The sequence below is a fragment of the Peromyscus leucopus genome, chromosome 8b (assembly GCF_004664715.2).
Source record: "Peromyscus leucopus breed LL Stock chromosome 8b, UCI_PerLeu_2.1, whole genome shotgun sequence".
NCBI lineage: Eukaryota > Metazoa > Chordata > Mammalia > Rodentia > Cricetidae > Peromyscus > Peromyscus leucopus.
The window spans coordinates 53,829,238-53,856,558 of NC_051086.1; the positions used below are offsets into that span (position 1 = coordinate 53,829,238).

General features: G+C 47.6%; 1 protein-coding gene across 1 annotated transcript; it reads right to left on the bottom strand.

Annotated features, from left to right (window-relative positions):
• Positions 1-26,636, bottom strand: LOC114686343 (SLP adaptor and CSK interacting membrane protein). The gene is made up of 5 exons (XM_028861006.2): positions 26,535-26,636; positions 10,800-10,923; positions 7,139-7,202; positions 4,512-4,585; positions 1-2,024 (listed from the first exon to the last, which is right to left on the bottom strand). The coding sequence occupies exons 2-5, from the start codon at positions 10,909-10,911 to the stop codon at positions 1,828-1,830; spliced, it is 447 nt and encodes a 148-aa protein (XP_028716839.1). The 5' UTR covers positions 10,912-10,923; positions 26,535-26,636; the 3' UTR covers positions 1-1,827.
• Between the last annotated feature and the right edge of the window lie 685 nt (positions 26,637-27,321).

The window sequence follows — 27,321 nt, forward strand, 5'->3', positions numbered from 1 at the left end:
CCAGGAGTTCATTCATTTATTCATTCATTCAAGAGATCATTCAACATACTCATTGATCACCCACTGTATGCTAGAAACAGGTCAAATGGAACCGAAAGACACCTGAGCAGATCGTTACAGATGCTAGAGTTAGGAGGTGAAAGTTTCCCTTGCGAAGCAGTCACTCCATCTGGGACAGTGAGGACGGCACTGTGCCCGAGTGCTGGGCGGTGAGGATGGAATGGTGCCTAAGATGCCGGGGGAGGGGGGGTGTTATCGCACATAGCCAGGGCAAGAGAGACCATAGCCAAGGCACTTTCAGGTAGAGGAAAAACACCGGGCAGGGTGGAGGTTGCCGGGAGGTGGTGAGTGAAAAGTTAGCCAGTAAGAGAATCCTGACAGGTCTTGTAAAGCTGTGTAAGAGTGTTTGGCCTCTTTCTGAAGCTCATGGGTAAAGTCCAAGCAATGGGAGGAAATGTTCGGTCGGTCACTTTAGAAGATCACCAGCCGCCAATCAGTGTTCTGGAGCGTGAGATGCCAGGGGCAGGACACCAATTAGAGACTCTTAAAGTTCTCTTTGGGAAGTGCTGGCCATGGTTGACCTCAGAGTGGCGGTGGAGACTGAGTGGGTTGAGGCACAGTCAGCCGGAGGCGGGGGACATTGGCAATGAAGGACGAGAGAAAGGAGGCTCATGTCTGCCCTCAGCAACGGAGAAAGTTGTCCAGCACAAGAAGCTTGGGGTTGGGAGCCGGTCTCCTTGGAATGTGCTGGACTTGAGGGTCCCGTGAGATGATCAGATGGACGGACGTGTCCTGCAGGCTGTGCAGCCTGGAAGTGTAAAGAGAGTGCTCAACTGGAGCCTGCGGTTGGGAAGTCGTTAGGGTAGAGGAGGCTGTGAGCCCTGTAGATACCGGTGACATCACTCGGGAATGCCCAGAGGAAGATAAGAGACAGTGGCACCCCAGGAAAGGCAGGGATGTGAGAGAGAGCAAGACGGATTAAGAGATGCAATAATGAAAGTTCAAAAGGGATGCTAAGGCCCGAACTCTCATCTTGAATAAGCTGCTGCTGGATGGTGCTGTCTGAGACTCTTCCTGGGGAAACCTTCTTTTCCTGGCACCTCCAGCACACCCCGCTGCAAAAGACAGCCGGAGGCGCAAGTCAGAGGGCCACCTGGGTCCTTTGCTGACTGTTAAAATGCTGTCTAAAAGCACAGGAAATGAGCTTGTGTAAGAACTCGATTCTCTTTGATGCGTTTGGTCCACATTCTGCACCGGTGCTGGGGGTTGGAGGGTGAGTGGGTGGGGTGGCTTCGCAAAAACAGAAAGCACTTCCTTTCCTTACAGACTCTCAGAGTGTGGTGACCTGTGCACCTCAAGAACCCTCAGCTAGAATGACAAGCCACAGCCTCTAAGAGGTGCGGGAGTGGGCGGGGCCTGCAGGGAGGGAGACAGGCATCCTACGCCATGGCTTAGATAGATAGCGATGGTAGCTGGGAGGCTCCACACAAATACCAAGCCTTAAGATTCCTCAGAACCACATTCACCAGGGGAACAGAAGGAGGATGTGGAGAGATGAGCCGATTCTCACAGGCCCAGTAGTCCACACTAAGGAACCTTCCTCCACAGAAGTGCAAGGCTCGACCCTCTGAGCCTTAGGCCAGAGCTTCTAGAGTATCAGAAACACCAGGAACATCTGGAGCATCGGGACCTTTGGAGCAGCAGGAACACCTGGAGCATTGGGAATGTCGAGCCGTCCTCGTCCTCTCTTGTAAGCGCTCACATATGTGGCTTCCTCTAGGGTTTGGGAAGTGCCTGTGATACACAGTCCAACCATTCTAGATGACTCTAAAATGAGCTGTGAAAGCCGCTTTCAGCTTGCCAGGAAGGCGTGGTTGTTTTAGAGTGCTTGTTTTCCGTGCTTGATGGGATCTCAACATCGTCGTAGTCGTTTTCGGAGCCCGAGATGGAAAAGACCTTCTTGTTCCTAACTTTCCTCACTGATGAGTACCAAGCCAGTGGCTGGCTTGGCGCTTCCTGTGGGGCTAAAGCACAGAAAAAGGTCACTTCATACAAGGCTACTCTGCGTTGACGGGGTCTTGACCGAGTGGCTCAACATGAGCTTTGAGCCTGTTACCCATCCTCCCACTTCCTGGGAGGCCAGTTCCCCATTTCACAGACGAAAACCAGTCACAGACATGACACACATCTCAGGATCACCCAAGTGCATGGATGACAAATGCTGGGCAGATCTCTTGATTCTTACATCTCTGTTTTAAGAACCTCACTTCAAAGAAACTATGATGCAAACACTTAGGAAGCAGGCCACAGCCAGTTACTAGGTGACCACAGTTGTGTCCACAGATGCCAGATCACAAGGATCTGATGGACTTGTTGGTGCGTCCCTTCCGGTACCCTAGGCTGCTCCCAGGACCGTTTGCCATTGCTTACATGCAAATCTGCCTGCTAAGAAGGAAGGAAATGGGGCGTGTATGTGTGTGTGGGTGTGTGTGTGTGGGGAGTTGTTTTCAAAGATGGAACCACTGCAGAATGGGTCTAGAGCAGGAACAGGTCGGTTGCTGCTGTTCATCTGTGACTTGAGAACGATTCTCCTGAGGTTCCTGTGTTGGAGACTTGGTCACCGATGTGGTGACACTAAAAGGTGTGTGTGCTGTCGGGGAGCTCAGCTGTTAACAGCTCCTACCGCTTTGCAGAGGGCCTGAGTTCAGTTCCCAGCAACCATATCGGGTGGCTCATGTCCACCTCTAACTCCAGCCCCAGGGCATCCTGTGTCCTCTTCTGGACCCTGGACACATGTGTATGCATGGTACACATGTGGGTAGATACTCAAACATATATAAACACAAAACTAAAATAAGAAAAAAGCTGGTAGGACCTTTAAGAGATGGAGCCTAATTAGGAGAGGTATGGGTCCCTTCCCTTTGCTCTCTACCCTGCCCTACCCATGTGACAGATTTTCTGCTGTCACACAGGCTCCTGCCATGATGCCACGTTTGTCACGTGATGTAGCTTTCCAGCGCCATGCTGTTTGAACACCCAGCCACCAAAATTGCAAACTAAATAAGCCTCTTTTTAAAAATGCTATCCAGCCTCAAGTATTTTGTCATAGTAACAGAAAATAGACTAATACACTGATGAATAGCCTAGCTACACTATAGCTATAATTAGAACTATTAGCTATAACGAGAACCCAAATAATTTTCTTTCTCCAAGGAAATTGAAAAACCATTGCCTTTCCATTTACTGTAAGACGAGTTCATGTTTAGACTCCAGTAGTCAGTTTGGTGATCATGGGTAAATCATTTAACCTCCCTGGGCATTGTCAACTTCAAAATCAATGACAGCCATCAGTTTCACAGAGCTGTGAGGGTTTAAATGAGGTCATGTCTAACAGGGAGCCAGCCAAGGGAACCAGGGAGCATTCAGGAAAGGGAGGGCCTCACCTGTAACCATAACACTTGGGAAATGAAGGGTTAAGGAGTTCAAGTTAATCTAAGGGAGTTTAAGGCCAGCCTGGGCTACATGAGACCCTGCATCAACAAAACAAAACAAAACAAAACACACGAAGGGGCTGGGGAGACAGTTCAGTCTGCAAAGCACTTGCCTTGCAATCATGAGGACCCAAGTTTGATCTCCAGAACCCATATCTGTCTGTCTGTCTGTCTATCTCTATCATCTATCACCTATCTATCCTCTATCATCTATCACCTATCCATCATCCATTTATCTCTATTTATCCATCTGTCATCTACCTATCCATCTATCATCTTTCTATGTATGTATCTATGTATGTATGTATGTATGTATGTATGTATCTATCTTTCTTTCTTTCTTTCTTTCTTTCTTTCTTTCTTTCTTTCTTTCTTTCTTTCTTTCTTTCTTTATGTGTGTTTGTCACGGTGGTGCACATCTGTAATCCCAGCACAGGGGTGCACAGGGCAGATCCCTAGGTCTCACTGGCCCTGTTCGGTGAGTTCCAACCAATGAAAGATTGTTTTTATTTTTGTTTTTGTTGGTTTTTTTGAGATAGGGTTTCTCTGCATAGCTCTGGCTGGCCCAGAACTCTCTCTGTAGACCAGGCTGGCCTTGAACTCAGAAATCCCCCTGCTTCTGCCTCTGAGTGCTGGGATTAAAGGATTTCTACTGCCCAGCTAAAAGATTGTTTTCTAAAAAAGGTAGAGGGTGCCCAAGGAGCCACAGCTGAGAGTTGTCCTCTGGCTTTCAAGCGCATACGACATTCATTCTCGAGCACCTGAACACACACGAACACACACACTAAAGTTAAAGAAAAAGCCACACTCTGCAAGCCAGGAAGAGCCCTGGTTAGATACCAAAGTAGCTAACACCTTTATCTCAGACTCCCAGTCTGACTCCCAGTCTCCACAACTTCGAGAAATAGTTTTTCCACTGTGGAAGCCACCCAGCTGTAGTATTTTGTTAGCTAAACAAGATACCTGCATACATTCATTATCCTTCACAGAATGAAACTGTTATCAGTAAAATATACTTACCAGGGTCTCCTGGAAAAGACAAATTCCTGGGCGGCAGAGCAGGTAACTGCCCTGGTGATAGATCAACAACATTCCTAGATAGAGAGAGATAGACAGACAGACAGACACACACAGAGAGAGAGAGAGAGAGAGAGAGAGAGAGAGAGAGAGAGAGAGAGAGAGAGAGAGAGAGAGTCAGTGGTTGGTCTGAATCAAGTCTATTGTTAGCTGCTTTGTAAGATATCAAGGGAGTGAATGGTTTGAAGATTCAAATCTGGATTCCTACCAATTGGAAGCATTTCCTCCCCTTTCTAGATTCTGCATTCCATTTCTGTCACCCCAAAGAAATCATTTGCTGTAGCCCAGGGAATGGACAGGAATCGTCCTTAGCGCCCCGAGCACACCCTCCTGTGTGAACGAGGCACATCAAGTGTATTTCAGTTTGCAAGGCAGACAGATGTACTTCCTCCTGATGCTGAGTGTCAACACTGTGACCAGATGTGTCTGGAATGTTTGAAGTGGGGCTGTTCACAACAGCCCTGCTGTTACAGGTGCTAAATGGCCTCCAAAAAGCCCAGCTTGGCACTGTTGGAAAGTGGTGAAAATTTTAAGAGTTGGGGCTTAGTGGGAAGTTTTCAAGTGATTGGAAGCTTGTGTTCAAAGGTGACTGTGGGCCCCAGGTCCCTCTCTCCATCCCTCCTCTTGCCCCTGGCTATGAGATGAGCAGGTTTATTCTTTGGTGCATCTCCACCATGATGCATTGCCTCACCACAGGCCCAAAGCAACAGGGCCAACCAATCATGGATCAGAAACTGGAGAGCTGTGAGCCTAAAGAAACCTCCTCTCTTTATAAGCTGTAAGGTGAACATCTCAGGCATTCATTACAGTGACAGAAGCGTACATACAACTCACCACCACACCACCCGAATGCCCGCTCACAGTAGATGGGACAGATTGGCCATAGCCTATTTCTACAGTGACTGTTCCACAGCAAGCAGAATGAGCAATCTATAACCACACTCAATGAATCTCACAAAAATAGTATTGATCGGGGGTTGTAGCTCAATAGTGGAGCCTGGCATGTCATATGTGAGGCTCTGGGATTGAACTGACCCCCTAGTACTGGGGGAAAAAAAACTGAGCAAAAGATGCAAAATAATGTATGCTATCCAGTTCATATAAAACACAAAACAAACAACAACAACACCTTGCTATTCTTTCTGGCTAGTAGGAATTTGGGGGTACCATGGCTGAAGGCCTTAGAAAGTAAGTGTCTGTGGTGTTTGTGTGATCCACTCTTGAGCTGGACACTGTTGCCTGTGTCTGCCTCAGCTCATGGGAAGTTGTCGAGCTGTGCGCTTCCTGGAAACGTTTTTCTGTAGTAATACCACACTTCTGTGGGAAGTTTTCACTGTAGTACCAGCAAGACATTGGCCCTCCGCTGTGTGATACATGATCGACCTACTCATCAACGGAATCAGACTGGGCAAGGAGAGGTTGTATTTCTAGGTCTCTTTGAACCCCAATAAAATCCATTTAGAAAAGTGTAGATTTTCTTTTTTCTTTTTGCATAGGCAAAGGCTAGCCCTTGACTGGATCCTGGGTGACCACCTCTCAGCTTTAAGAATATCACATTGACATTCACTGTGTTTATACACTTGGGACTTTGGCCACTTCTGATAGTTATGCTCATGATATCATTTATGGAGGATACCTGCTTCTGTTCGTCTGGGCCCCTGACTCCTGGAGGGGTTGGAGACTGTATAGCTTAAGTCAGTCGTGGGCTGTCTATCATGCTACCTATGTACAAGGCTCAGCTGAGCTGCCCAGGTCTGTGATGAGCTGCCCGGGTCTGTGATGAGCTGCCCAGGTCTGTGATGAGCTGCCCGGGTCTGTGATGAGCTGCCCGGGTCTGTGATGAGCTGCCCGGGTCTGTGTGAGCTGCCGTGGTGAGCTGCCCGGGTCTGTGATGAGCTGCCCGGGTCTGTGATGAGCTGCCCGGGTCTGTGATGAGCTGCCCGGGTCTGTGATGAGCTGCCCGGCTCTGTGGTGAGCTGCCCGGGTCTGTGGTGAGATGCCCGGGTCTGTGGTGAGATGCCCGGGCTCTGTGATGTTTCACAGTAAAAGAGTCCCAAACACATCACAAAAAAAGCAGAACTCAAGCTGATGCTCAGGGCTGGAGGATCCAGGTTCTGTTCCCAGCACCCACATGGTGGCTTACAGCTGTCCATAACTCCAGTTTCTAGGGATCCAGATGCCAGACTTCTTAGGCATTGGGCATATACATAATGCATAGACATACATGTAGGCAAAACACTCATACACATAAAATAAAAATAAATCTTTAAAAGAGGAAGCAAATGCTATGCCTTTATACAACTTTTTCAGAGGATCACACTTGTAATCTGCTTAAAGGAAAGAAGTATTACCGAGTCTGGAACACAAAGCCTAAGCAGCAACCTCACCTCGGTCAGAATATATATGTTCAGGAAGCCCCTGATAACAGAATGCCAGAGGTACACTGCACCCACAACGCCACGGACCTCCCTCCTCCCATAGATGGAGAGTCCATCTCTCCAGCTCCACAGGAAAGGGACATGTGAACCGACGGCTCTCAAAGCTGAAGGGCAGGAGTCTGCCCCACTTACTCATACATCTTTTCTTCATCTCTTCCATTATGTTTCGAGGACTTGGCAATTGCCCATTTCTTGCCTAAGGGAGAGAAACCGTATTCATTTAGGGCACATTAGTGAAAGTTGTGACTTCAGAATTTAGAAGCCCTTGGAAAACAAGCAGATCCAGGACATTTGGAGGGGGGACTGCCTAGAGGTAACAGACTTAGAAACAGTTTGCAAGTGACAAAGGTGGCCTTTGGACCCCAGCCATGAAGCCACAGAGCCTGGGTAGCAACCCAGGGGTAGCAACGGCCATGTGGGCTGTTTCTGCATTGCTTCATGCCACAACTGGCACTTGGCAGGTTGTGTGAATAGGCAGGAACGGTTGGGATGAAATGAAATAAGGAATGGGAAGAATAGTTTGTGCTGTGATATGTTGGGTGTGTGAGATGGATATTTTTGGTAGCCAACTTGACTACATCTGGAATTAACTAAAATACCCAAAATGACTGGGCCCACCTGTGAAGTATTTTTGCTTAATTAAATCATTTGAAGTATGAAGATCCACTTCTAATTTAGGTCTTTGAGGTGGGAAGACCCACCTCTAATCTGAGTCACACCTTCTGCTGGCAGCCTGTATAAAGGACCTGGAAGAAGGAGGCCTCTTTCTCTTTCCTGCTTGCTCTTGCCCTCACTGGCAAGACCAGCTAAGACACCCAGCCTTGTGGCCTGAACAATACTGGATTCTGGGACTTTCTGTTTATAGTCAGCCATTGCTGTACTGGCTGAACCACAGCCCGTAAGTCATTCTAATAAATCCCCTTTCTCTAGATATACATCGAGAGATCCAGTCTCTAAATTCTGTCTCTCTAGAGAACCCTGGCTAATGCAGTGTGTATATTATTTTTTGCCATAACCTACTGTTAAGAGGGGTCAGTCCAGGACTAGGCCCTCTGCATGGTAAGACAGTTGTGTAGCTTGATCTGCTTGGGGGGCCCCCTGGCGGTAGGATCAGAATCCACCCCTGGTGCATGAGCAGGCTTTTTGGAACCCACTACCTAAGATGAGACTCCTGGCAGCCTTGAGGCAGGGGGAAGGGCTTGGACTTGCCTCTACTGGATGTGCCTCCCCATGGGAGGCCTTGCCTTCTCGTGGGAGAAGAGTGGGGGAGGGGGAGGCTGGGGGGGGAAGAGAGAAGAGGGGGATCTTTGGTGTGTAAAATGAATGAACCAATTTTCTTAATAAAAAATAAAATTAAAAAAAAAAAAGAGGGGTCAGTCCGGATAAAAAAGTTTTTGTCAAGGGTCATGTTTTTGTTCATATCTGAGAATGAAAGGTTCGAATGATTTTTTAGCTCATTATTTATGTATGTGCCCACATATGTTCATGCCACATGTGTGTGGAGGTCAGAGGACCTCCTTTCCTTTTGCCCTGAGTCCTGGGGATCAAACTCAGATTTTAGGCTTAACAGCAAATGCCTTTGCCCGCTAAGCCATCTCCCTGACCTGCAAGAATAAAATGGATATTACTGGGCATCATGGCACACCTTAGATCTCGGCACTTGGGAGGCAGAGACACAGGGGTCAGGGGTTCAAGCACAGTTTGGAAAAAAAAAAAATTAAAAGGCAGCCAATGGATAGAGGAGTGTAAAAGCTCCAGACACACTCTTTAAAAACTATACTAATTGTATAAAGTAATAGAGTTCAGACTAAATATACGCCCTTTTTATTAAAAATTAATCACTTAAGGGGTAGTGGGAAAAGAAGGTCAAACTGGGAACCCAGGAGACAGAAGATCTGATCCCATTTCTGCCACGAACACCTGGAACCCTTCTGTGAAGGCTCTGCCTCCCTCTGGGCTTTTTCTCGGCTCTAAAAAGGAGGGTGGGAACCAAGGCAAGTTGATTTCGCTTCTGGTGCAGCCTTGCATTTCAGCATTCAGTTAAGCAGTGCCCTGAAGGACAGTTCCCTGATCACTTAGGGAGGCACAGGGCGCCCTGGATACTGTGTGTCATCCCTGGCAAGCTCCTGGCTCAGGCCACATTTCATTTTTCTTTTAAAGGGCAAGGATCTCAAGGACCACTGGGGGTTCATGTTTCTGGAGATAAACAGCAAACTGGAAAACCCACTTATAGATAATCTAAAGTTAGTGTTAATTTCCAAGCAGTCACTTTGTCTGAGGAGGCCAAAAACTTCTCGTCAAGGACTGGAGAGATGGCTTAGAGGTTAAGAGCACCGACTGCCATGGTATGTACTCACTCATAAGTGGATTCTAGATATAAAATAAAGAACAATCAAACCACAAACCATAGAACCATGGAGGCTATATATATAGCATGGAGGTCCCTAGGACAACTGTGGCTTATAATAAATTTCAGTTTTACTCAATTATTAAAAAAAAAATAGTCAAACGAATGGAAACACATGAACTATTAACCAAAGACAGAGGGGCCCCCAGCTGGATCAGGCCCTCTGAATAGGTGAAACAGTTGATTGGCTTGATCTGTTTGGGAGGCAACTAGGCAGTGGGACCGAGTCCTGTGCTCATTGCATGAGATGGCTGTTTGAAACCTGGAGCTTATGCAGGGATGCTTGACTCAGTCTGGGAGGAGGGGACTGGACCTGCCTGGACTGAGTCTACCAGGTTGATCGCAGTCCTCGGGGGAGGATTTGCCCTGGAGGAGGTGGGAATGGGGGGTGGGCTGGGAGTAAGGGGAGGGGGTGGGAGGGGGGAGAACAGGGGAACCCGTGGTTGATATGTAGAACTGAATGGTTTTGTAAAATAAAATAAAAGGAAAAAAAAAAATCGAAGGAGCCAGTGGCTCAGAACCACCACCACCAAAAAAAAAAAAAAAAAAAAAAACACCGACTGCTCTTCCAGAGGTCCTGAGTTCAATTCCCAGCACCCACATGGTGGTTCACAACCATCTGTAATGAGATCTGGCACCTTCTTCTGTGTACATAATAAATAAATCTTTAAAAAAAAAAAACCCTTCTGGTCAAGATGGAGATAATAGCAGAAAATAGGTCTTAGAAAAAGAAGTCAGCCAGCCGGGCAGTGGTGGCGCACGCCTTTAATCCCAGCACTCGGGAGGCAGAGGCAGGCGGATCTCTGTGAGTTCGAGGCCAGTCTGGGCTACCAAGTAAGTTCCAGGAAGGGCTCAAAGCTACACAGGGAAACCCTGTCTTGAAAAACAAACAAACAAACAAACAAAAAAGAAAAAGAAAAAGAAGTCAGCTTTGTTGGTAAAACACATTCAAAACACATTCATCACAGATTGAATCTGTGTTTTCATGCTCAAGAGAGCTGACTTTCTACAGACTTCTGTTTGTTCCCTTCCAAGCCACACAGAAAAGATGACATCAGTGCCAGGCAGAAACAGGGCTCCAGCCCCAGTACCTGGAAACAGACTCTGCCTCTGCTATTGTCCAAATCCTCTGATAAGGTTTTTGGAGATAAATCTCCTCCCCTTCACCATGCATATGAGAAACTGAGACCCAGGGACAGAGTTAGTGGCATGGCTAGAAACCACACCTAAAGTGCATGATGCTCCATCTAAACTCAGCCCACCCCCTTCCCTCCTCTTCCCTCCCCTTCCCCCTCACCTCCTCCCTTCTCCCACTCCCCCCACCTCAGTGGATCCAGAGCTCCAATGCAGTGACGTCACCTGCCCAGGTAAGATGGCCATCTTTACCTTGTCTACACTGCCTCCTGAAGACACAGTACAGGATGAGACCCAGGACCAAGGAGACAACGATGATGGCCACAGCTAAGATAATCCAGAAATGGTCCCTCCACCAACTCATTGCTGTGGACGCCTAAAAAGAATAGAGACCGAGGCATGAGGCAGGAGTGGAAAGCTTGCTGCTGTGGAATAATCCTTCTGTATACCGTGGAAATATGTCCCGTCCCAGTCCCCATCCCCCCTCCCCCGCCTTTCTCAGAGACAGGGTTTCTCTGTGTCGCCCTGGCCGTCCCGAACTTGATCTATAGACCAGGGTGGTTTCAAACTCTCATCAGAGATCCTCCTGCTTCTGCCTTCCAAATACTGGGATTATAGGCATGTGCTACCACCACCTGTGGTCTCATTGATAATAAAAAGCTGATTGGTTGATAGTTAGGCATGATTTGGGGGGCAGAGAGCATGCTGGGAAGAAGGGCAGAGTCAGAGGAGTGAGACATGGAGAGGAAATAGGAGGTACAAGATGAAAGAGAGGTAACTGCCATGTGGCAGAATGTAGATTAATATATATAGGTTAATTTTGGGGCGGGGGTGGTTTCGAGACAGGGTTTCTCTGTGTTGTTTTGGTGCCTGTCTTGGAACTCACTCCACAGACCAGGCTGGCCTCGAATTCACAGAGATCTGCCTGGCTTTGCCTCCTGAGTGCTGAGATTAAAGGCGTGTGCCACCACCACCCAGCAAGAGTTCATTTAAGTTGTAAGAGCTAGTTAGTAATAAGCCTGAGCTATTGTCTGAGCATTTATAATTAATATTAAGTCTTCATGTCGGTTATTTGGAAACTGGCGGGCGGGGAAGAAAAGTCCGCCTATAGCCTGCAGAGTGGGTCTGTCATCTACCCTGCATCCTGACAGATCTGCCGAGAAACCAGGTACTCAGACCTTATAGACAATCCTTAGTAGGCCACAGGCAAGTCACTTAACAGCTTCTGAGACTGTGTCCCTTCCGTGACATGGGATGGATGCTGCCAATTACTTCACAGGAGTTTGTGAGGTTTGGTGATAAGTCACGTACCTACTAGGCACCCCAGAAATAGAGGACAGAAGACACAGCAGAGGGGGAGGTGTACCACAGAGAGCAATCCCCAGCTACAGTTCTTCATATCGCAAAGACAAGAGACACTTTTTATCACTGTTGTTTGTTTTGAGGATGGGCTTGGGGAAAATAATTTGATAGGTGCTGTGATTTGAATATGGCTTGCTCCACTAGATCTCATGCCGAGGCTTGGTCACCATGACACAGTGCTGAGAAGTGGTGAGATTTTTTTTTTTTAAATAAAAAAATGATTTGCAATGTATGAGTGCTTTGGCTCATGTGTCTCTGTGCACCACATGTGTTCCTGGTGTCCACAGAACCAGAAGAGAGTGTTGGATCCCTTGGAATTGGAGTTTTGGACAGTCGTGAGCTGCCATGTGGGTGCTGGGAATCGAACCCTGAGCCTCAGGAAGGGTGGTTAAACCATTTCTCCAGCCCCAAGGGTGGTGGGATTTTTGTTTTGTCTTAGGAGATGGGGTTTCTTTGTGTAACAGTCCTGGCTGTTCTGGAACTCTCTTTGTAGACTAGGCCTGACGATGGTGAGATTTTTAAGAGGCATTTGGAGCTGGGTGTGGTGGTTCACATCTGTAATCCCAGAGCTCTAGAGCCTGCGGCCTCAAATGGAGGGCCAGCCTTGGCTACACACAAATAGCCCTTTCCTAATAAAAGACATTTGGATCATGAAAGGTTCATTCTCATGAAAGGATTAACATTATTTTATGTGAAGGAGCTTGCAGGACTCTGTAGACCTGTTCTCTTCCAGTCAAGAGTTGAAATAGTGAGAGACCCTCTCCATGTAATCTTGGAATTCCCAGTTTATCTCTAATCTTCCAATTAACCGTGAGCCAAAATAAACCTCTCCTCTCTCTCTCTCTCTCTCTCTCTCTCTCTCTCTCTCTCTCTCTCTCTCTCTCTCTCTCTCTCAGTTATCCAGTCTGTTGTAGTGATGCAAAACAAACCAAGACCCTGAGTCTCTTTGAGCATGGGTGCAAGCTGTAGACACAGTCAGCTGAGTTAATGCACATGGAAAAATATCAGGAATTTGGGGGTCTGAAGACTGACTAGAGAAGAGTCCAAAGACTGAGGGTAAAACCAACCCTGACTGGTCAAACAAACAAACAAAAAAATAAAATAACTCCTGATGATGTTCTGCTAAACTCAGAGATCAGTGACTTATCCAGTCATCGTCAGAGAGGCTTCCTCCGGCAGCACATGGGAGTGGGTCCAGAGACCCACAGCCAGACATTATGAGAAAGAGAGTCTAGATTGGAGGTCTCCATCAACCCCCTCCCCTTGGAGCTCAGGGAATCCTGTGGAAGAGGAGGCGGAAAGTGTGTAAGAATCAGAGGGGATGGAGGACACCAGGGTAACACAGCCCTCTGGATCACCTAAGTGAGGCACATAGGGGCTCACAGAGACAGCAGCAGCAATGCCAGGGCTGACGTGGGTCTCCACCAGGTGCTTTGTGCATGTATTATAGCTACTATCTTGTGTTTTTATGGGAGGAAGGGAGTGGATCCAGAGTGGAGTCAGGAGGAACCTGGAGAAGCAGAGGGAGGGGTAACCATAATCAGGATATGTGGTATGAGAAAAGAACCTATTTTCAATTAAAAAAAAATGACAACAACCAAAAAGACTGACTAGGGAAGAGCCTTAGAGCAGGTTAGCTGCAGAGGCGAGGCCAAGAACAAAGCCAGTCACACCATAGTTAGAAAGGTCCCACAGTGGAAGAGGATCACGCAGTTATACAGGAGTTATGTGTTAGTTCTAAAAGCCACCCTGGAGCTGCTGTGAGCAAGAAGTCCTGGAAAGAATCAGTGTTTGCACAGGCTGATGGGATGGGCTGGTTAAAACGTCGGTGGTGTGGAGGGGAGCTTGGAAGTTTGTGTGTCGTTCCAGAGCCTAGTGACAGTTTGTCTTGCCTATGACTAGCCCCTAAAGAGCCATTCCTTGCCCACCTCCCCATGAGAACTAACTTCCTATGACTAGAGATAACGTTGAACTAACATTCTGACCCATAGACTGTATTAACTTAACAAAACCCCCGTTTTCCACCGATCAAAAGGCTAAGAATGCTATCAGCCAGTGTCTGAGGCCTACAGTTGAGATTTTTCTGGTGTTGTAACCCAACTCTCTGATTTTTGTTTGTTTGTTTTCTGAGAGAGGACGTCTCTGTGTAGCCCTGGCTGTCCTGGAACTCACTCTGTAGACCAGGCTGGACTCGAACTCACAGAGATTCACCTGCCTCTGCCTTCTGTGTGCTGGCATTAAAGGCATATGCTACAATGTCTGGCCATCTATACGAGGTTTTTAACTCACCAGTGTGTTTTTTAAATGACTTGAGACTAGAGAGATGATCCGGGAGTTAAGAACATTTGCTGCTCTTCCAGACGACCTGAGTTCAATTCCCAGTACCCCCATCAAGTAGCCCATGATCATCTCCAGGGGTGTCTTACACACACACACACACACACAATTAAAAACGATAAAAAATAAAAATAGGTGCTGGAAGCCAGGCATTGGTGGCAGCACACAACTTTAATCCCAGCACTCAGAAGGCAGAGGCAGGTAGATCTCGGAGTTCGAGGCGAGCCTGGCCTACAGAGTGAGTTCCAGGACAGCCAGGGCGACACAGAGAAACCCTGTCTTGAAACAAACAAACAAAAAAGAGGCTGGAGAGATGGCTCAGTGGTTAAGAACACTGGCTGCTCTTCCAGAGGATCCTGAGTTCATTCCCAGAAACCTCATAGATTCTTACAACCTTGTGTGACTCCAGTTCCAGGGCACTTGACACCCTCTTCTGGCCTCTGAGAGCACTGCACATGTTTAGTACACAGACACACATATATGTAAAAATAAAGTAAATCTTTAAAAAAGGATAAAAATAAATATTTTTACCAAGTCTTGCTTTATGACTTTCTTTGTCCTGTTACTGTGAAAGCTTCATAAGACTGTGCACACTGGAACGTGGAATCGGAGGTAACCTAAATCATTCTTCTCGGGCCATGGTTATTCATATTTGGCTCTAGAATAAACAAACTCTCTCAACTCTCTTGAGGTGAGAGCTGTTTTTGTATTGACACTGTATTGTGACTTCCTATTATCATCTAACCTTCAGTAAAATGCACGACCCCCAAAACCTTGCATGAGAAGCCGGGTGGCGGTGGCGCACGCCTTTAATCCCAGCACTCAGGAGGCAGAGCCAGGTGGATATCAGTGAGTTCGATGCCTGCCTGGTCTGCAGAGTGAGTTCTAAGAAAGGCGCAAAGCTACACAGAGAAACCCTGTCTCAAAAAAACAAAACAAAAACAACAACAAAAACGTCAGGGCATGTGAGCAGGCAGGGTGAAGAGCAGGTGCCAGACTTCAAGTGAGAGTAGGGGGGAGCTGTGGGGGGAATTAGCCTTGAATAATTCGGGGAGCTTCTGGAGAGAGATCAGGGTCTTCACCCATGGACTGGGCACTTTGAAAGTTGGAGACTAAGGTAGGGGTCCTTGGACATGTCCTGGCATCTTGGTTACCACGACAGTCAACCTCCGGTGTCATTGTGCAGGCAGTGGGAATCATGTGTATTCACATGGCACCACTTCAGATCGATGCTTTTGGGCAATAGTAGTAATATTTAAAAGTGTTGAGGCAAGTCACAGAGAAGAAACAAGGCAGAATTAGGCTGCTGGAAAGCAAACTTGCCTGTCTCCCTCCACCGGAAAACATTGTATGTGGTGGGGAAATCAATTGTGGACAGCTAGCACTCTTGGGGACAATTTATTCTGTACTTTATTATTCCATATGGCTTGGATTTGTCCATATCGAGGCACTGAAGATTTATTCCTAGGCTCTGGAGTGTCTACTTCCTGATTCACGCCTAGGCTCCAGTGTGGGAGTTTTACTGTAGATCACTTTTCCATGGAGTACAAAAGAGAACAACAGAGAAAGAAGAACTAAAGGAAAAGGAAAAGGAAAAGTGGAAGTGCGTCTTGGCACACGCCTGTGAAGTTTGTGTTTATGGGGCCCACAGAGGTTAAAAAACAACAACAACCAAGAGAACACTGGCCTTCCGAGGGGGTCCCACGTCAGAAGGCCGTGTCCTCGCTGTCTTGACAAACAGGAATAATATTCTTTCTTTAGCCTTGGGGAACCAGATACAAAAAGGTCTGTTTTTTCCCCCTCCTTTTCAAATGCTTGTCTCTTGGTTCTTTGTCTCTCTGTACTCTGCATTTTTCTTTCTTTTTGCTTTTTTCCCCTTTCTCTCATTAAGTTTCTCCAAACAGCCACACACACCTGCACTTTAGAGCGACAGAGATTGATATGGAGAGACAAGGGTTAAAAACTGTTGTGCTGGAAGACTGGGTGAAAGGAGAAAGGGAGGTCAGGGGTCATCACTGTCCCTGTCTACCCTCTGAGCTACCCGACTTTTGAACTATTTGCATCCACTCTGATAAAATCGGGGCGCAGGGGTGTGGGGAGGTAGAGAGAGGCGACCGTGGAGGATGCTTCCATGAAAAGCCATTGTTTCAGTTTCAAAATTCAATGAATTGCATTTCCACTAGACGCTTGGGAAAGACAGAGGAAGAATGATGTCACCAGGAAGTGAAACCATGGACCGTTTCAGAGCTGCTCAGAGGGTTAAGGCTTTAGCTTTCTTCCCAGCCTTTATTAGAAATGAAACTGATCAGATTTCCCATCCATGTTTCTAGTGTGTCCGGGGCCCTGAGAGTCTGTGAAATAGATTCCCATCTCCCACTTCATCCTCAGCCTTCACCCTGTTCCCCAGATGAGGAGCAAAGACCAAGGTGAAGCGACCTTCCCAAGGTCACCCAGAAAGGTCAGAATGCTTTCTCTCTGTGTCACACGGCCTTTATCTAGTGATAATAATGTCTCAAGTCACCATAGAAAGGCCAGTTGGAGTCCACACATCCTGATTTAGGAGAATCACTTCCCAATAGAACAGGGTAATTTGTCTTGCTGAGAGTCGAGCTGAGAGAGGGAGCCCAAGAGAATCACATTCCATTTCCAATCTGATGTCACCTGAGGCCACCAAGCTAGCTCAATGGTTAGGGGCTTCCAGACAGAAGTATTCTGTGGAGATATGTGGGGAGTACATGCAGGGGGCGGGGTGCAGGCCCTGGAAAGATAGAGAAACTGGATCTCACTCCGGCCACAGCCTGGGGCGGAGTGGGTAGAAAGGACTGTCGTTGAGGGAACAGTGCGAGGAAAAAAGAGCGTACATGCTCCACACAGAGGCGCCTGGTGTTTTGGAAAATCTTCAGTCCTCTGTTGGTAGACTCCCTAGGTGTAGAACCCATGACTGGAGGGATGACCGCATTTCCGTTTCACAGAAGAGGAAGCAGAACTCAGGTTAAGACACTTGCTGATTGGCAACCTGAGATTCCAGCTCAGACACCAGACTCCGCACTCTGTTTCCTCTGCCACCTTGACATGAAAACCACAAATTCCTTCTCTTCATAGCAGAACCGAAAGCAGAACCATCGCTAAAAATTTCCAATATTCGCAAGACGCTGGGGTCTCACTGCAGCCTCTTGTTCACAGAGGGAACCTCAGTATGAAGACACTGAGAACATGCGTCTGGAGCCAGGTGGGGTGGCCATTGACTTTGATCCTTACACTCGGGAGGCAGAGGCCGGTGGGGCTCTGTGAGTTCAAGACCAGCCTGCTCTACATATCGAGTTCCAGGACAGCCAGGATATAGTGAGACTCTGTCTCAAAAACAAACAAACAAACAAAAACAAAAAACCTAAACATCGAGAACAATAAGACTGCCATATGTACTGTGTACTAACTTTCCGTGAGTTTAATTACTTTACATGCCCCAACTCATTTAATCCTCATAATAGCTCCATACACTAAGTAGTTATCATTATTATCCCATTTTACAAGTTAGAAAATAAAGGCTGAGGAGAGCTTAACAAGATTGAAGAACAAATGAGTGTGTGTGTGGGAAGGTGGAAGAAACCAAAACCAAATTTGTCGTCTTAATTTTTGACCACTAAGTCTAGGCATCTCAGAAACTTTGGATTGCCTGGGACAAGATGCATCTAACTACAAGGTCTTGTGCACCTACTCCACTTCCAATTCTGTCTTGTGGATCTGGTATGAGAATCTGTATCAGCATATTCAACAGGCCATCTAGAAGGTTCTCTGACCTCAGTGAGGAGCCCCACACTGGGCTGGTCTGTAGGGTTCCTAGTTAGTGCGAGGGAGGAACCAGCTGCCTATTCTCTGGAGCCGCCATAGGTGGTGGCAGCAGGAGCTGGATGTGATGAAAGGCACTGGAAAGACTCGAACCCAGATACCTCCGTGTCCTTGTCATGGTCCCTGGAAGGGGACCACCAATGAACAAGTTTCCTCTCACCAGCAAGGCTCCATGCTGACTTTTTCTCTACTTCCTCTTCATTTAAACCTACTTGCCTCCACATTAAGGAAGAAAAACTAACTCCCTGGTGCCTCCGTTTTCCTTTCCAGGACGTGGCTCTCTAAGGTCCTTGGAGGACAGTTATAGCTGATGTGACGAGGATGTAGAAATGTGGTTTCTAGGGGACAAAGTGGACCCAGGAAGCCCTCTGTGTCCTCCTGGCTTTGTGTCCCCTCCCTAATGCATAAACACGTTCTGCTTCAGTGTTCAGAGCTCATGCACACTCTTCCCAATCTCCCCCGTCATCCAGCCCTAGAAAGTCTCAGAGCTCTGTAGACTCTATACATCTGTAGCTCTGGGGTCGTGCGGGTGGGGGATGGAATCCACGCATCAAGACAGAAAGAAAGAGGAAGAACTTAGGAGGCGGGGCTGCTACAGGAACAGGGAGTGGGGAAGGTGTCCTCACAGAATAGGAAACCCTGAATTTCAAGAAGGGAAGCATCTGTTTGTTTATGACGAGACTTCAGCCTGGTATTGACTGTGAAGGTTCCGGAAAGGGGGGAGGGGGGGGGGAGAAAAATGAAATGCAGGGATGGAAGAGAGAGGAGAGGATTCAGAATGGAGACGGGAAGAGCCCTCACGAGCCCTCACCAGTCAGTAGTAGGTTGAGCTTTCAAACTAGAACAAGGGGCTGGGGAGGAGGGATGCCGAATGGAACCAGAGGAAAGATGGGGCATGTGGACAGGACGTTGGGAGCTCACACCAAAAACTTCCGTTTCCTCCTAAGTAGGAAGCAAAGTCAATAACCTAGGTACTGGGGTAGACCAAGGCTTTGAGGACAGTGCTCCCAAGTGAGCAGCCAAGTCCTCCACCACTTTCCAGCCCAGTTTTCCCACCCTGCATCTCCCTTCTTACTTCTTCGGTATTCCTTCCCTCCTCCCTGAACCCCCTGAGTGCTCCTCGGCTGCAGGAAGAGATACCCCTGACCCACACTATTCTGTGATGGATGGATGCAACACACTTTCCCCAGCCACATGGTGACGGCACCTTTTCCCTGTCTACTGTGTGTCTCTTTGGTCATCGTCTCCCATGCGGGTGTGTAAGCACCATGCCGGCAGGGCCCTTGCTCTTCTCTTTACCAGTGAGTTCCTGGTGTCTAGATCACCAGGGCGCAGCAGATGCTGCATGCCCATCTGTGGATGCATGAATGACTGAAAGATACGACAGCCTTTGTCTCCTCTGTGGGTGGACATCCCTGGGGGCCATGCCGCGGTGAGACGCCCTTTGCAGTTACTGCCCCTTTCTTCCTTTGCAAGATCGTGTCTCTTCCCTTAGCCCGACACTCTAAATTCTAAACATAAACTACACCTAAATGATTCAGACAATAACTGCTGGGGCTGAGGATGTGGCTCCACGGTAGATTGCCTGCCTCGTACGCAAAAGCTCAGAGATCGATTCCAAGCACCATAAATAAGAAAGATGATGCTCATGAATAATCTTTATTTAGATCTACAGAACCAGAACGTATGGTGACCTTGGGTCACACCAGAATGAGTAATGCTTCTCATTTTTTTCCTTTTCTCCATTAGCTAACAGAAAGTGAGTCAACTACAAGGTTTAACCTGTAGAAAATGGAGCTGTCTAGAGAATGCTAGGAATCAGCCGTAGGAGGTTGCAATGTTAAAGCCAGAGAAAAATAAAAAAGGAACCACATGCCTTGAACGATGAAGACCGCCCTGCAGTCGCCTCCCTGCCTACTGCCCTTTATACTTCCTCTCCTCTCCACGTGAAATTCTTCTCATGTACCCAACTTCCCGGGGATGAAGCATTTGAGGGCCACAGCATTCACCTTCTAGGACACCACTCCTTGAATGAAACTGATCTCTTTCCCACCAGCAGTCCTGTCCCGAGGGTTGGCCTTTGTTCAGTGAACTGTCAGATCCATGCTTGAGAATACTATAAAATTTTGATTGAGGGTCTCAAGTTCCTGTCCTGTGTAGTATTATTCCCAAGCCACCTCTTTAGGACACATGACCTCAGGTGAGCTCCCTGTCTTCCATCTGCTACCCACCACTGGGGTAGGAGTTGGTTGGGAAGAAGGGGCCATTGTGAGCATCGGGGAAGGGGCATTCTAGCTGCCCCCTGGATGCTCTGCACTCCTCAAGTTGCCTAAGACATTTTTAAGGAATCCCAAGGAGCCTGATGCAATTCTGTATGGTTTTAGGGGAAAGGACTGAGCAAGACATTCCACAGGGTCATGTTGGACGAGCAAGACAGGAAAGAAAGGAAGGAAAGTTGCTACCCCAGCCTCAGCTTGCTCATCTCCAGAAAGCATTTCTGGGGAGCCAGCGACAATACGTCATCCTTTATCAGGAATTCCTGAGACCGGTGACTCATGACTTTACTCAGTACTTGGGAGGCAGAGGCATGTGAATCTCTGTGAGTGACAGGTCAGCTTAGTCAACACAGCAAGTTCTGGGCTACATAGCGAGACCCTCTGTGAAAGAAAGAAAGAAAGAAGAAAGAAAGAAAGAGAGAAGAGAGAGAAGAGAGAGAGAGAGAAGAGAGAGAGAGAGAGAGAGAGAAAGAAAGAGAAGAGAAGAGAGAGAGAAAGAAGAAAGAAAGAAAGAAAGAAGGAAGAAAAGGAAGGAAGGAAGGAGCAGGGATGGAGGAAGGCAGAGAGGCAGAGGGGGGATGGAGGGAAGGAAGGAAAAAAGGAAGGAAGACTGACAGGAAGAAAGAAGGAGAGGCAGGAAAGAAGGGAGAAAGGAAGACAGTTTGCAATGTAAAAAGTTGCCCACATTCACAGAAATGTGAAGCCCCGAAAGGTCTTGAGTTGGGCACCCAGGGAACAGGCTTCTTTCTCCCAACTTGCTGGGCACCCGCGTCTGTGTCTGGAACAAGACCCTTAATGTCTCCATACAGATTCTGGAACTTTTCCAAGAGATGATGCATGTGAAAGAGCTCTGAGGATTACCAGACCCAGGCGTTATCAAGAGCAAACCAAGAAAGTTCTACTTAGAATTGCAATTACCTTCAAGGAAGGGCAACCATGTTCCCTGGGAGGCTACAGAATCCTCACCGGCATTAGCTGGGCTGCCGGTAGGAACTGGGGAGTGTTAGGTTCCTCTGGGCTATAGAGGGGGAATGAAGAGCTGGGGCCTAGAAGGACAAAAATGGGACAGGAGGAAGCCAAGCACAAGCCAGCTGCTGCCGGGACAAGGTCTGGAGAAGCCACTGATAGAAGTGCTCAGAGAGGCAGTGGCAAAGACCGGGCTGCAGGGCATTCGGTCTGTAGCTGTTCATGGATGCACATGCACCCCTCTGGTGGTGCACCCCTCTGGTGGTCTCCTACCCAATCCTTGATAAGGTCTCTGCATCTTCCAATACTTTCCCGAACAGATGTGTTTTGATGGTATGGGAACCAGGAAGGCGCCTCAGTTCATACATGAGTAGCCTGTGTAGTGCAGTGTCACCCACAGAAGTTGTGAGCCCACGCTGACTAGGAAGAAAGAGGTACCTCCTACGTGGCTCCCCAGATTTGCTAGCAAGGGCTTTGGAAGACTCTGAAGCAGGGCATGGGGATGAGAGTTGGGGCTGATTTCAAAGGCACAGGAAGCTAAGTACTATCCAAGCCTCTCAGCATGAACAGTTCTGGCTTGGTTCCTGCCTAGTTGTCAGGCTGTCACTGATGATGGTCAGGGAGTCTGTATTCCCACCTGACCTCCTTGCTGACATGTGTCCTGGAAATGGCTATGTGGATACTTAATGGCAACTTAGAATTGAGTGTGGACAGGGCAGGGTTACAAAAAGAGTCCAGTGTCTCTACTCATTCCATAGCCTTCCATTTCTGTGGAAGAAAGGCAGGCTCAGCCCCCCATCTTTCTGCTCTCCTCAACATCCATATCTTTCCTCCTTCCTCGGCCTCCACATCCATCATCATCTTGTCCCTCTACTCCAGTGCATCAGCCCAGGTTCCAGTTGTCTGTGCAAATGGCCATTTTGCTGCCCCCTCTCACCTGTGTGGACCGCTGTTGGCCACCACATATAAATATGACCCCTTGTTGTCTTTCTGTAGTTCCTTCCCAGTTAAGCAGAGTGAAATATGAACGTGGTCAGTGAGCATGGCCAAGATCCATCCCCATGGGCCCCTGCCTGCCATGACAGCCTAGGCACTCCCTCATGCTTCCTGTGTTCTATTGAGCCTTTGCTCAGCAAGGGACCCGCAGTTCCAGAGTCCTTACATTCTCCCCAGCCTTCTGGCTTGGGGCTTACTCTGTCAGCTTAAAGCAATGATGCTCAAGAGTCCTGACCTGACTGAGCAGTCGGCCTCCAGGTGGTGACAGCCCCATGGCTCATATACAGAAACTCTCTAGGGACAAGAGCCTGCTGGCTCTCTTGAGTCTGCATTTGCATACCAAGCATTGTGTTTTTTATTTAGATATTATGCAAAAATCAATAAAAATGGAAGCACTTCCTGTAGATGCATAATTTACAGTTTAGAGTAAAACTGAAAGAAAATGGAGAAAATGTCAACTCTCCATACCCAAACTGGGAAAGCCTTTTATTCTGATGCCTTGAAGGAGGGGCATAGAGACAGATGCAGGGGATCCTGGCACAGGCATCTCTTGCCCTCCAATCCTTCCCTCCACCCCACTGCCTGATTCTGAGAGGGCCTCAGGGTACAGCAGATGGGGCTTGCCATTTTTTTGGAGCCAATCTTCAGTTCTCCTGTCAGATGGAATACAATGTATAACTTCCATTTTTATGTGAAGAGTTGTTCACCAATAATGTCTTCAATTATTCAAAGCTACTGAAAGGTGATGTTCTTGAACTAAAATATCAGGTTCCTGGAGTTTGCTGAGGACTCCAAATAATATTCCTCTAGAAAGTCTAGACACTGCAACTCCTGAAGTGTCCCCAACATCCCGCTCTTAGAAGTGTGGGTTCTTCCGACTAGAGGAAAGGCTGTCGGTCTGGAAGGCGCAGTCATAGCTGGTTAGCTGTTACAGTACTTGAGTTTGTTTGTTTGTTTGAGACAGGGTCTCTCTATGTAGCCCTGGCTGTTCTGGAAGTCTCTAGATAGATCAGGCTGGCCTCGAACTTACAGAGATCCATCCGCCTCCACCTCTCTAGTGCCACCACAACTGGCTTGATTTTTTTAAAGAGCAGAAAAGAATTATTTTGAGTCTCATATGCATAGGGTATGAGATGCGGAGGTTAAGGTGACTGAACCTGACATTGAGCCTAATAAAGAAAAGGCTTTCTGAGGTAAAGGAGGGGGTGCAGGCTGTAGGGAGTCTCAGGGGAGTATGTGGACAGCAAGCAAAAGATTTTTGGTGATTTGTAATGTATCATGACTGATTTAGCTTCTTCATCAATTAAATTTATTACGGTGTATCTATGATGCACACATGTTAACACTGTATGTGGGGCCAACGATTTTTCAGTAAGTTGATATTTATATATTATTGTTTAAATATACCTTATGTCCATTAAACCTGTTGCAAAAGAAGATATATACTTATGTAAAACATATTTATATATTTATGTATTTGTTTTGTGCCACTTGGTGGGTGATGTTTCCTTTGTGAATTTCTGTGAGCTTTTCTGTTTGTTTGTTTGTTGATTTAGTGCTGAGAATTAAACCTAGGCTTAAAGAGGCCTGAACTACATCCCTAGCCCATGTCTCTTTAAAATAACCTGCAGAATTTTACTAAAGTAAATGGGTTGATCAAGTTCCTTGTAATGAATGTACTGACGTTGTTTTATATACAGAATTATAAAATGACTCTTTTTTTTGTGTGGGGAGTTGAGACAGGGGCTCTCTCCAGAGCCCTGGATGTCCCGGAACTTACTATGTAGAAGAAGCTGGCCCTAAACTCACAGAGGTCCACCTGCCTCTGCCTCTCAAGTGCTGGGATTAAAAGCCTGGCTATAAAATGCTTTAATAGAGAACCCTGTGAAGAAGTTTATACTCGGCTACTCTGAAGTAGGGGGACACACTAGCACCATATCCTTGTTCTGCATCCTGCCCATTCTACCCACTGTATAATGACGACATCTTGGTTAGTGTTCCACTGAAAATGATGCCAGGTCAGAAGGCAGGTCCCGTAGAACTAACAAGGGACGGTCCTTATGCATTGTGAATGGTTATCTTCTTTATTAATTAAACCTGTTCTGGGCTAGCTGTGATGCCTGCGCGTGTTAACATGGTGTTTGGGGTCAGTACTGGACTGGCAGCTGGCCACACTGTCGTGCTTCTGCATGCATGTCTGTCAGAGTGATAACTTATCAAACCAGGACGGCTGCACATCCATCTGGAGTCTGACTTCTTTTCTCATAGAACTCAACTCTATTCATCCATCCTCCGTCATCATAGCTTATTGCTTGCTTAGTAAATTTGTCTGCCTACACTTACGAACTATATCTATTTGCTAGGAAAAAAGGAAGGGGAAGAAAGAGAGAAAGGAAAGGGGGAGATGTAGGGAGAAGGGGGAGGGGAGAAAGGGAGGGGGAAGAAGGAGGAAGAGCCAGAACTCTGTCCTAACAAACTTCTGGGGAAACTGATCATCCCACATGGTCAGCCGCATAATACATGGATTAAAAAATGGTTTTGCGGGGGCTAGAGAGATGGCTCAGTGGTTAAGAGCACTGACTGCTCTTTCAGAAGATTTCCAAGTTCAACTCCCAGCACCACATGGTGCCTCACAACCATCTGTAATTCCAGTTTCAGGGATCTGATGTCCTCATCTGGCCTCCAAGGGCACCAGGTATGTAGGTGGTACCTAGACAGATGTGCATGAAAATACCCATACACAGAAAATAAAATAGTTTCTATTTTTTTTAAAAAAAAGAATCAGGAACTGTTGGACTTCGGTGTTCTGAATATCTGAGCCAACCTCCGTTTTCTTTTCGTAAACGGGGGACTCACTGTCTTCTCAGGCTGCTCTGGAGTTTCTGGGGTCAGTGTTCTTCCTTCCCAGCGTTCTAGCGCAGGGCTGTGGTCACTGCATCTGGCAGCGAGGCCCACTCCCAATGCTCCTTCAGACATGGCTCAGTGATTAAGAGTATATATTACTCTTCCGGAGGACCTGAGCTTGGTTCCCAGTACCTACATTAGGTACCTGGAACACCAGCTGCATAGGATCTTATGCCTTTGGCATGCATACACGACACACACACACACACACACACACACACACACACACACACACACACACACACACACACACGCCATTAAAAATAAATCCTTTTGCTGCATGTTGAAAGTGCACGCCTTTAATCCCAGCATTCAGGAGACAGAGGCAAGTGGATCTCTGTGAGTTTCAGGAGAGCCAGGGCTACAGAGGCTAGTTCTAGGACAGCCAATGCTACACAGAGAAACCTTGTCTCAAAAAACTAACTAACTAAACAAACAAACAAACAAACATCCCTTTTTAAGAGTCTCAGTCAGATTAAAGAGAAATAGAGAACACACGTCCCTAGGCAGTGGAATAGGACATGGGAAAGTTGAGCCCAGGTTTCCATCAAAATTAATTTTCCAGGCCAAGTGTGGTGGCACATGCTTTTAATCCCAGCACTCAGAAGGCAGAGGCAGGAGGATCTCTATGAGTTCAAGACCAGCCTGGTCTACAAAGCGAAATCCAGGACAGCCAGGGCTACACAGAAAAACCCTGTCTTGAAAAACCAAAAACCACAAACAAACAAACAAATTAACTTTCCAGAGGCCAAAAGCAGATGTCTCAGTCAAGATCTCACACCAGCCTAACTGACACCTGGGTCCCGAGGCCTCTGAAGGTAGGCAGGTGCCTTGGAAATCCCAAACACCAGAAACGGAGTGACAAGCCTACCAGGAGCCATGGTGTTGGAATCCTTTCACTCAAGAGCACCAAGATGTGGCCTGAGTTTGCCACATCTGCCACGGTGCCATGAGGGTCCTCTAACAACTGAATACCAGATTTCACCATGGTTACCCAGACAGTGATAACGCCTCATGCTTTACACATCTCACTCTCAACAGCTAATCAGGCCTGAGAGGCAAACACTGTCATCCCTGGCACACACCCTGGAGAAGTAAAGCGATGGCTGAGGGGACCCGGGCAGCAGTGGCAGAGCGGGCTCTTCCAGGCCATTCTTCCTCCAGTTGTACCACAGCCTCAGGCGACAGTCCCTCAGCCCTTGCCTGAGAGGTTGCTCATTTGGCCACATGTCTAACACCAACACAGATGACTAGGGTGGACAAAACAAGATGTTGTCCTTGGGGAAGTCGAAGTACTTACCCGGACTGCTGGGGTGTTTTCTGCAAGCAGCTGGGGTGTCAGCAGTGGACTGAGGGCTGTTCTCCAGCACAGCTGGGGTGAGGCCTTGCTCGCCCACGTGCCCTTGCTCACCCTTAAACGCAACAGGCACCAGCCTGACCGTACTTCCTCTTTCTGGTCAGCCTATGGCAGTCAGCCCCTTTCCAGGGAAGCTGCCTACCCCAGGTTTTCTCGGAGCTAGAATCTTCCTGAAGCTTTTCGTGGTTCCAGCAGAGGCCCACAAAATCTCATCATTCGATGGAATCGGGGTTCTAGGAGTGATCAGGCTCCAGTGTGAGTGAGTGAGGGGTTCCCAAAGGGTCAGTCTCCCTTCTAGGCATGGTCGTGTGGGGCTCAAGGAGAAAGACAGGGCCCTGAGTCCACCCAGAGATGCATGGTGGGAGACAGGTGACAGATACACCATCTCACAAGGGTGACTCTCGAAACCCTGGAATTGCTGGCCCAGCTTCTGCTCAGAGGAGGCAAGGTAAAGGCTGCCGGTCTCTAAGAGAGCATGGTGGGGTTACCAAGAGTGTAGCCGAGGCTGGCCTTGAACCTGTGATCTTCCTTCCTCTGTCTCCCAGGTACTAGGAGTACAGGTGCATGCCACCACACCCAGCCAGTGTACCGTTTTGATTGAACTGAGTCATTCCCATCCATGCTGTGAGGGAATTCCCAGTGATGCTCACAGTCTTTGAAAATGGAAGCTTGGGCTGGGGAAACCAAGAAACCACTTTGCAGAAGTAGCTGCTTACGATGACCAGTCACA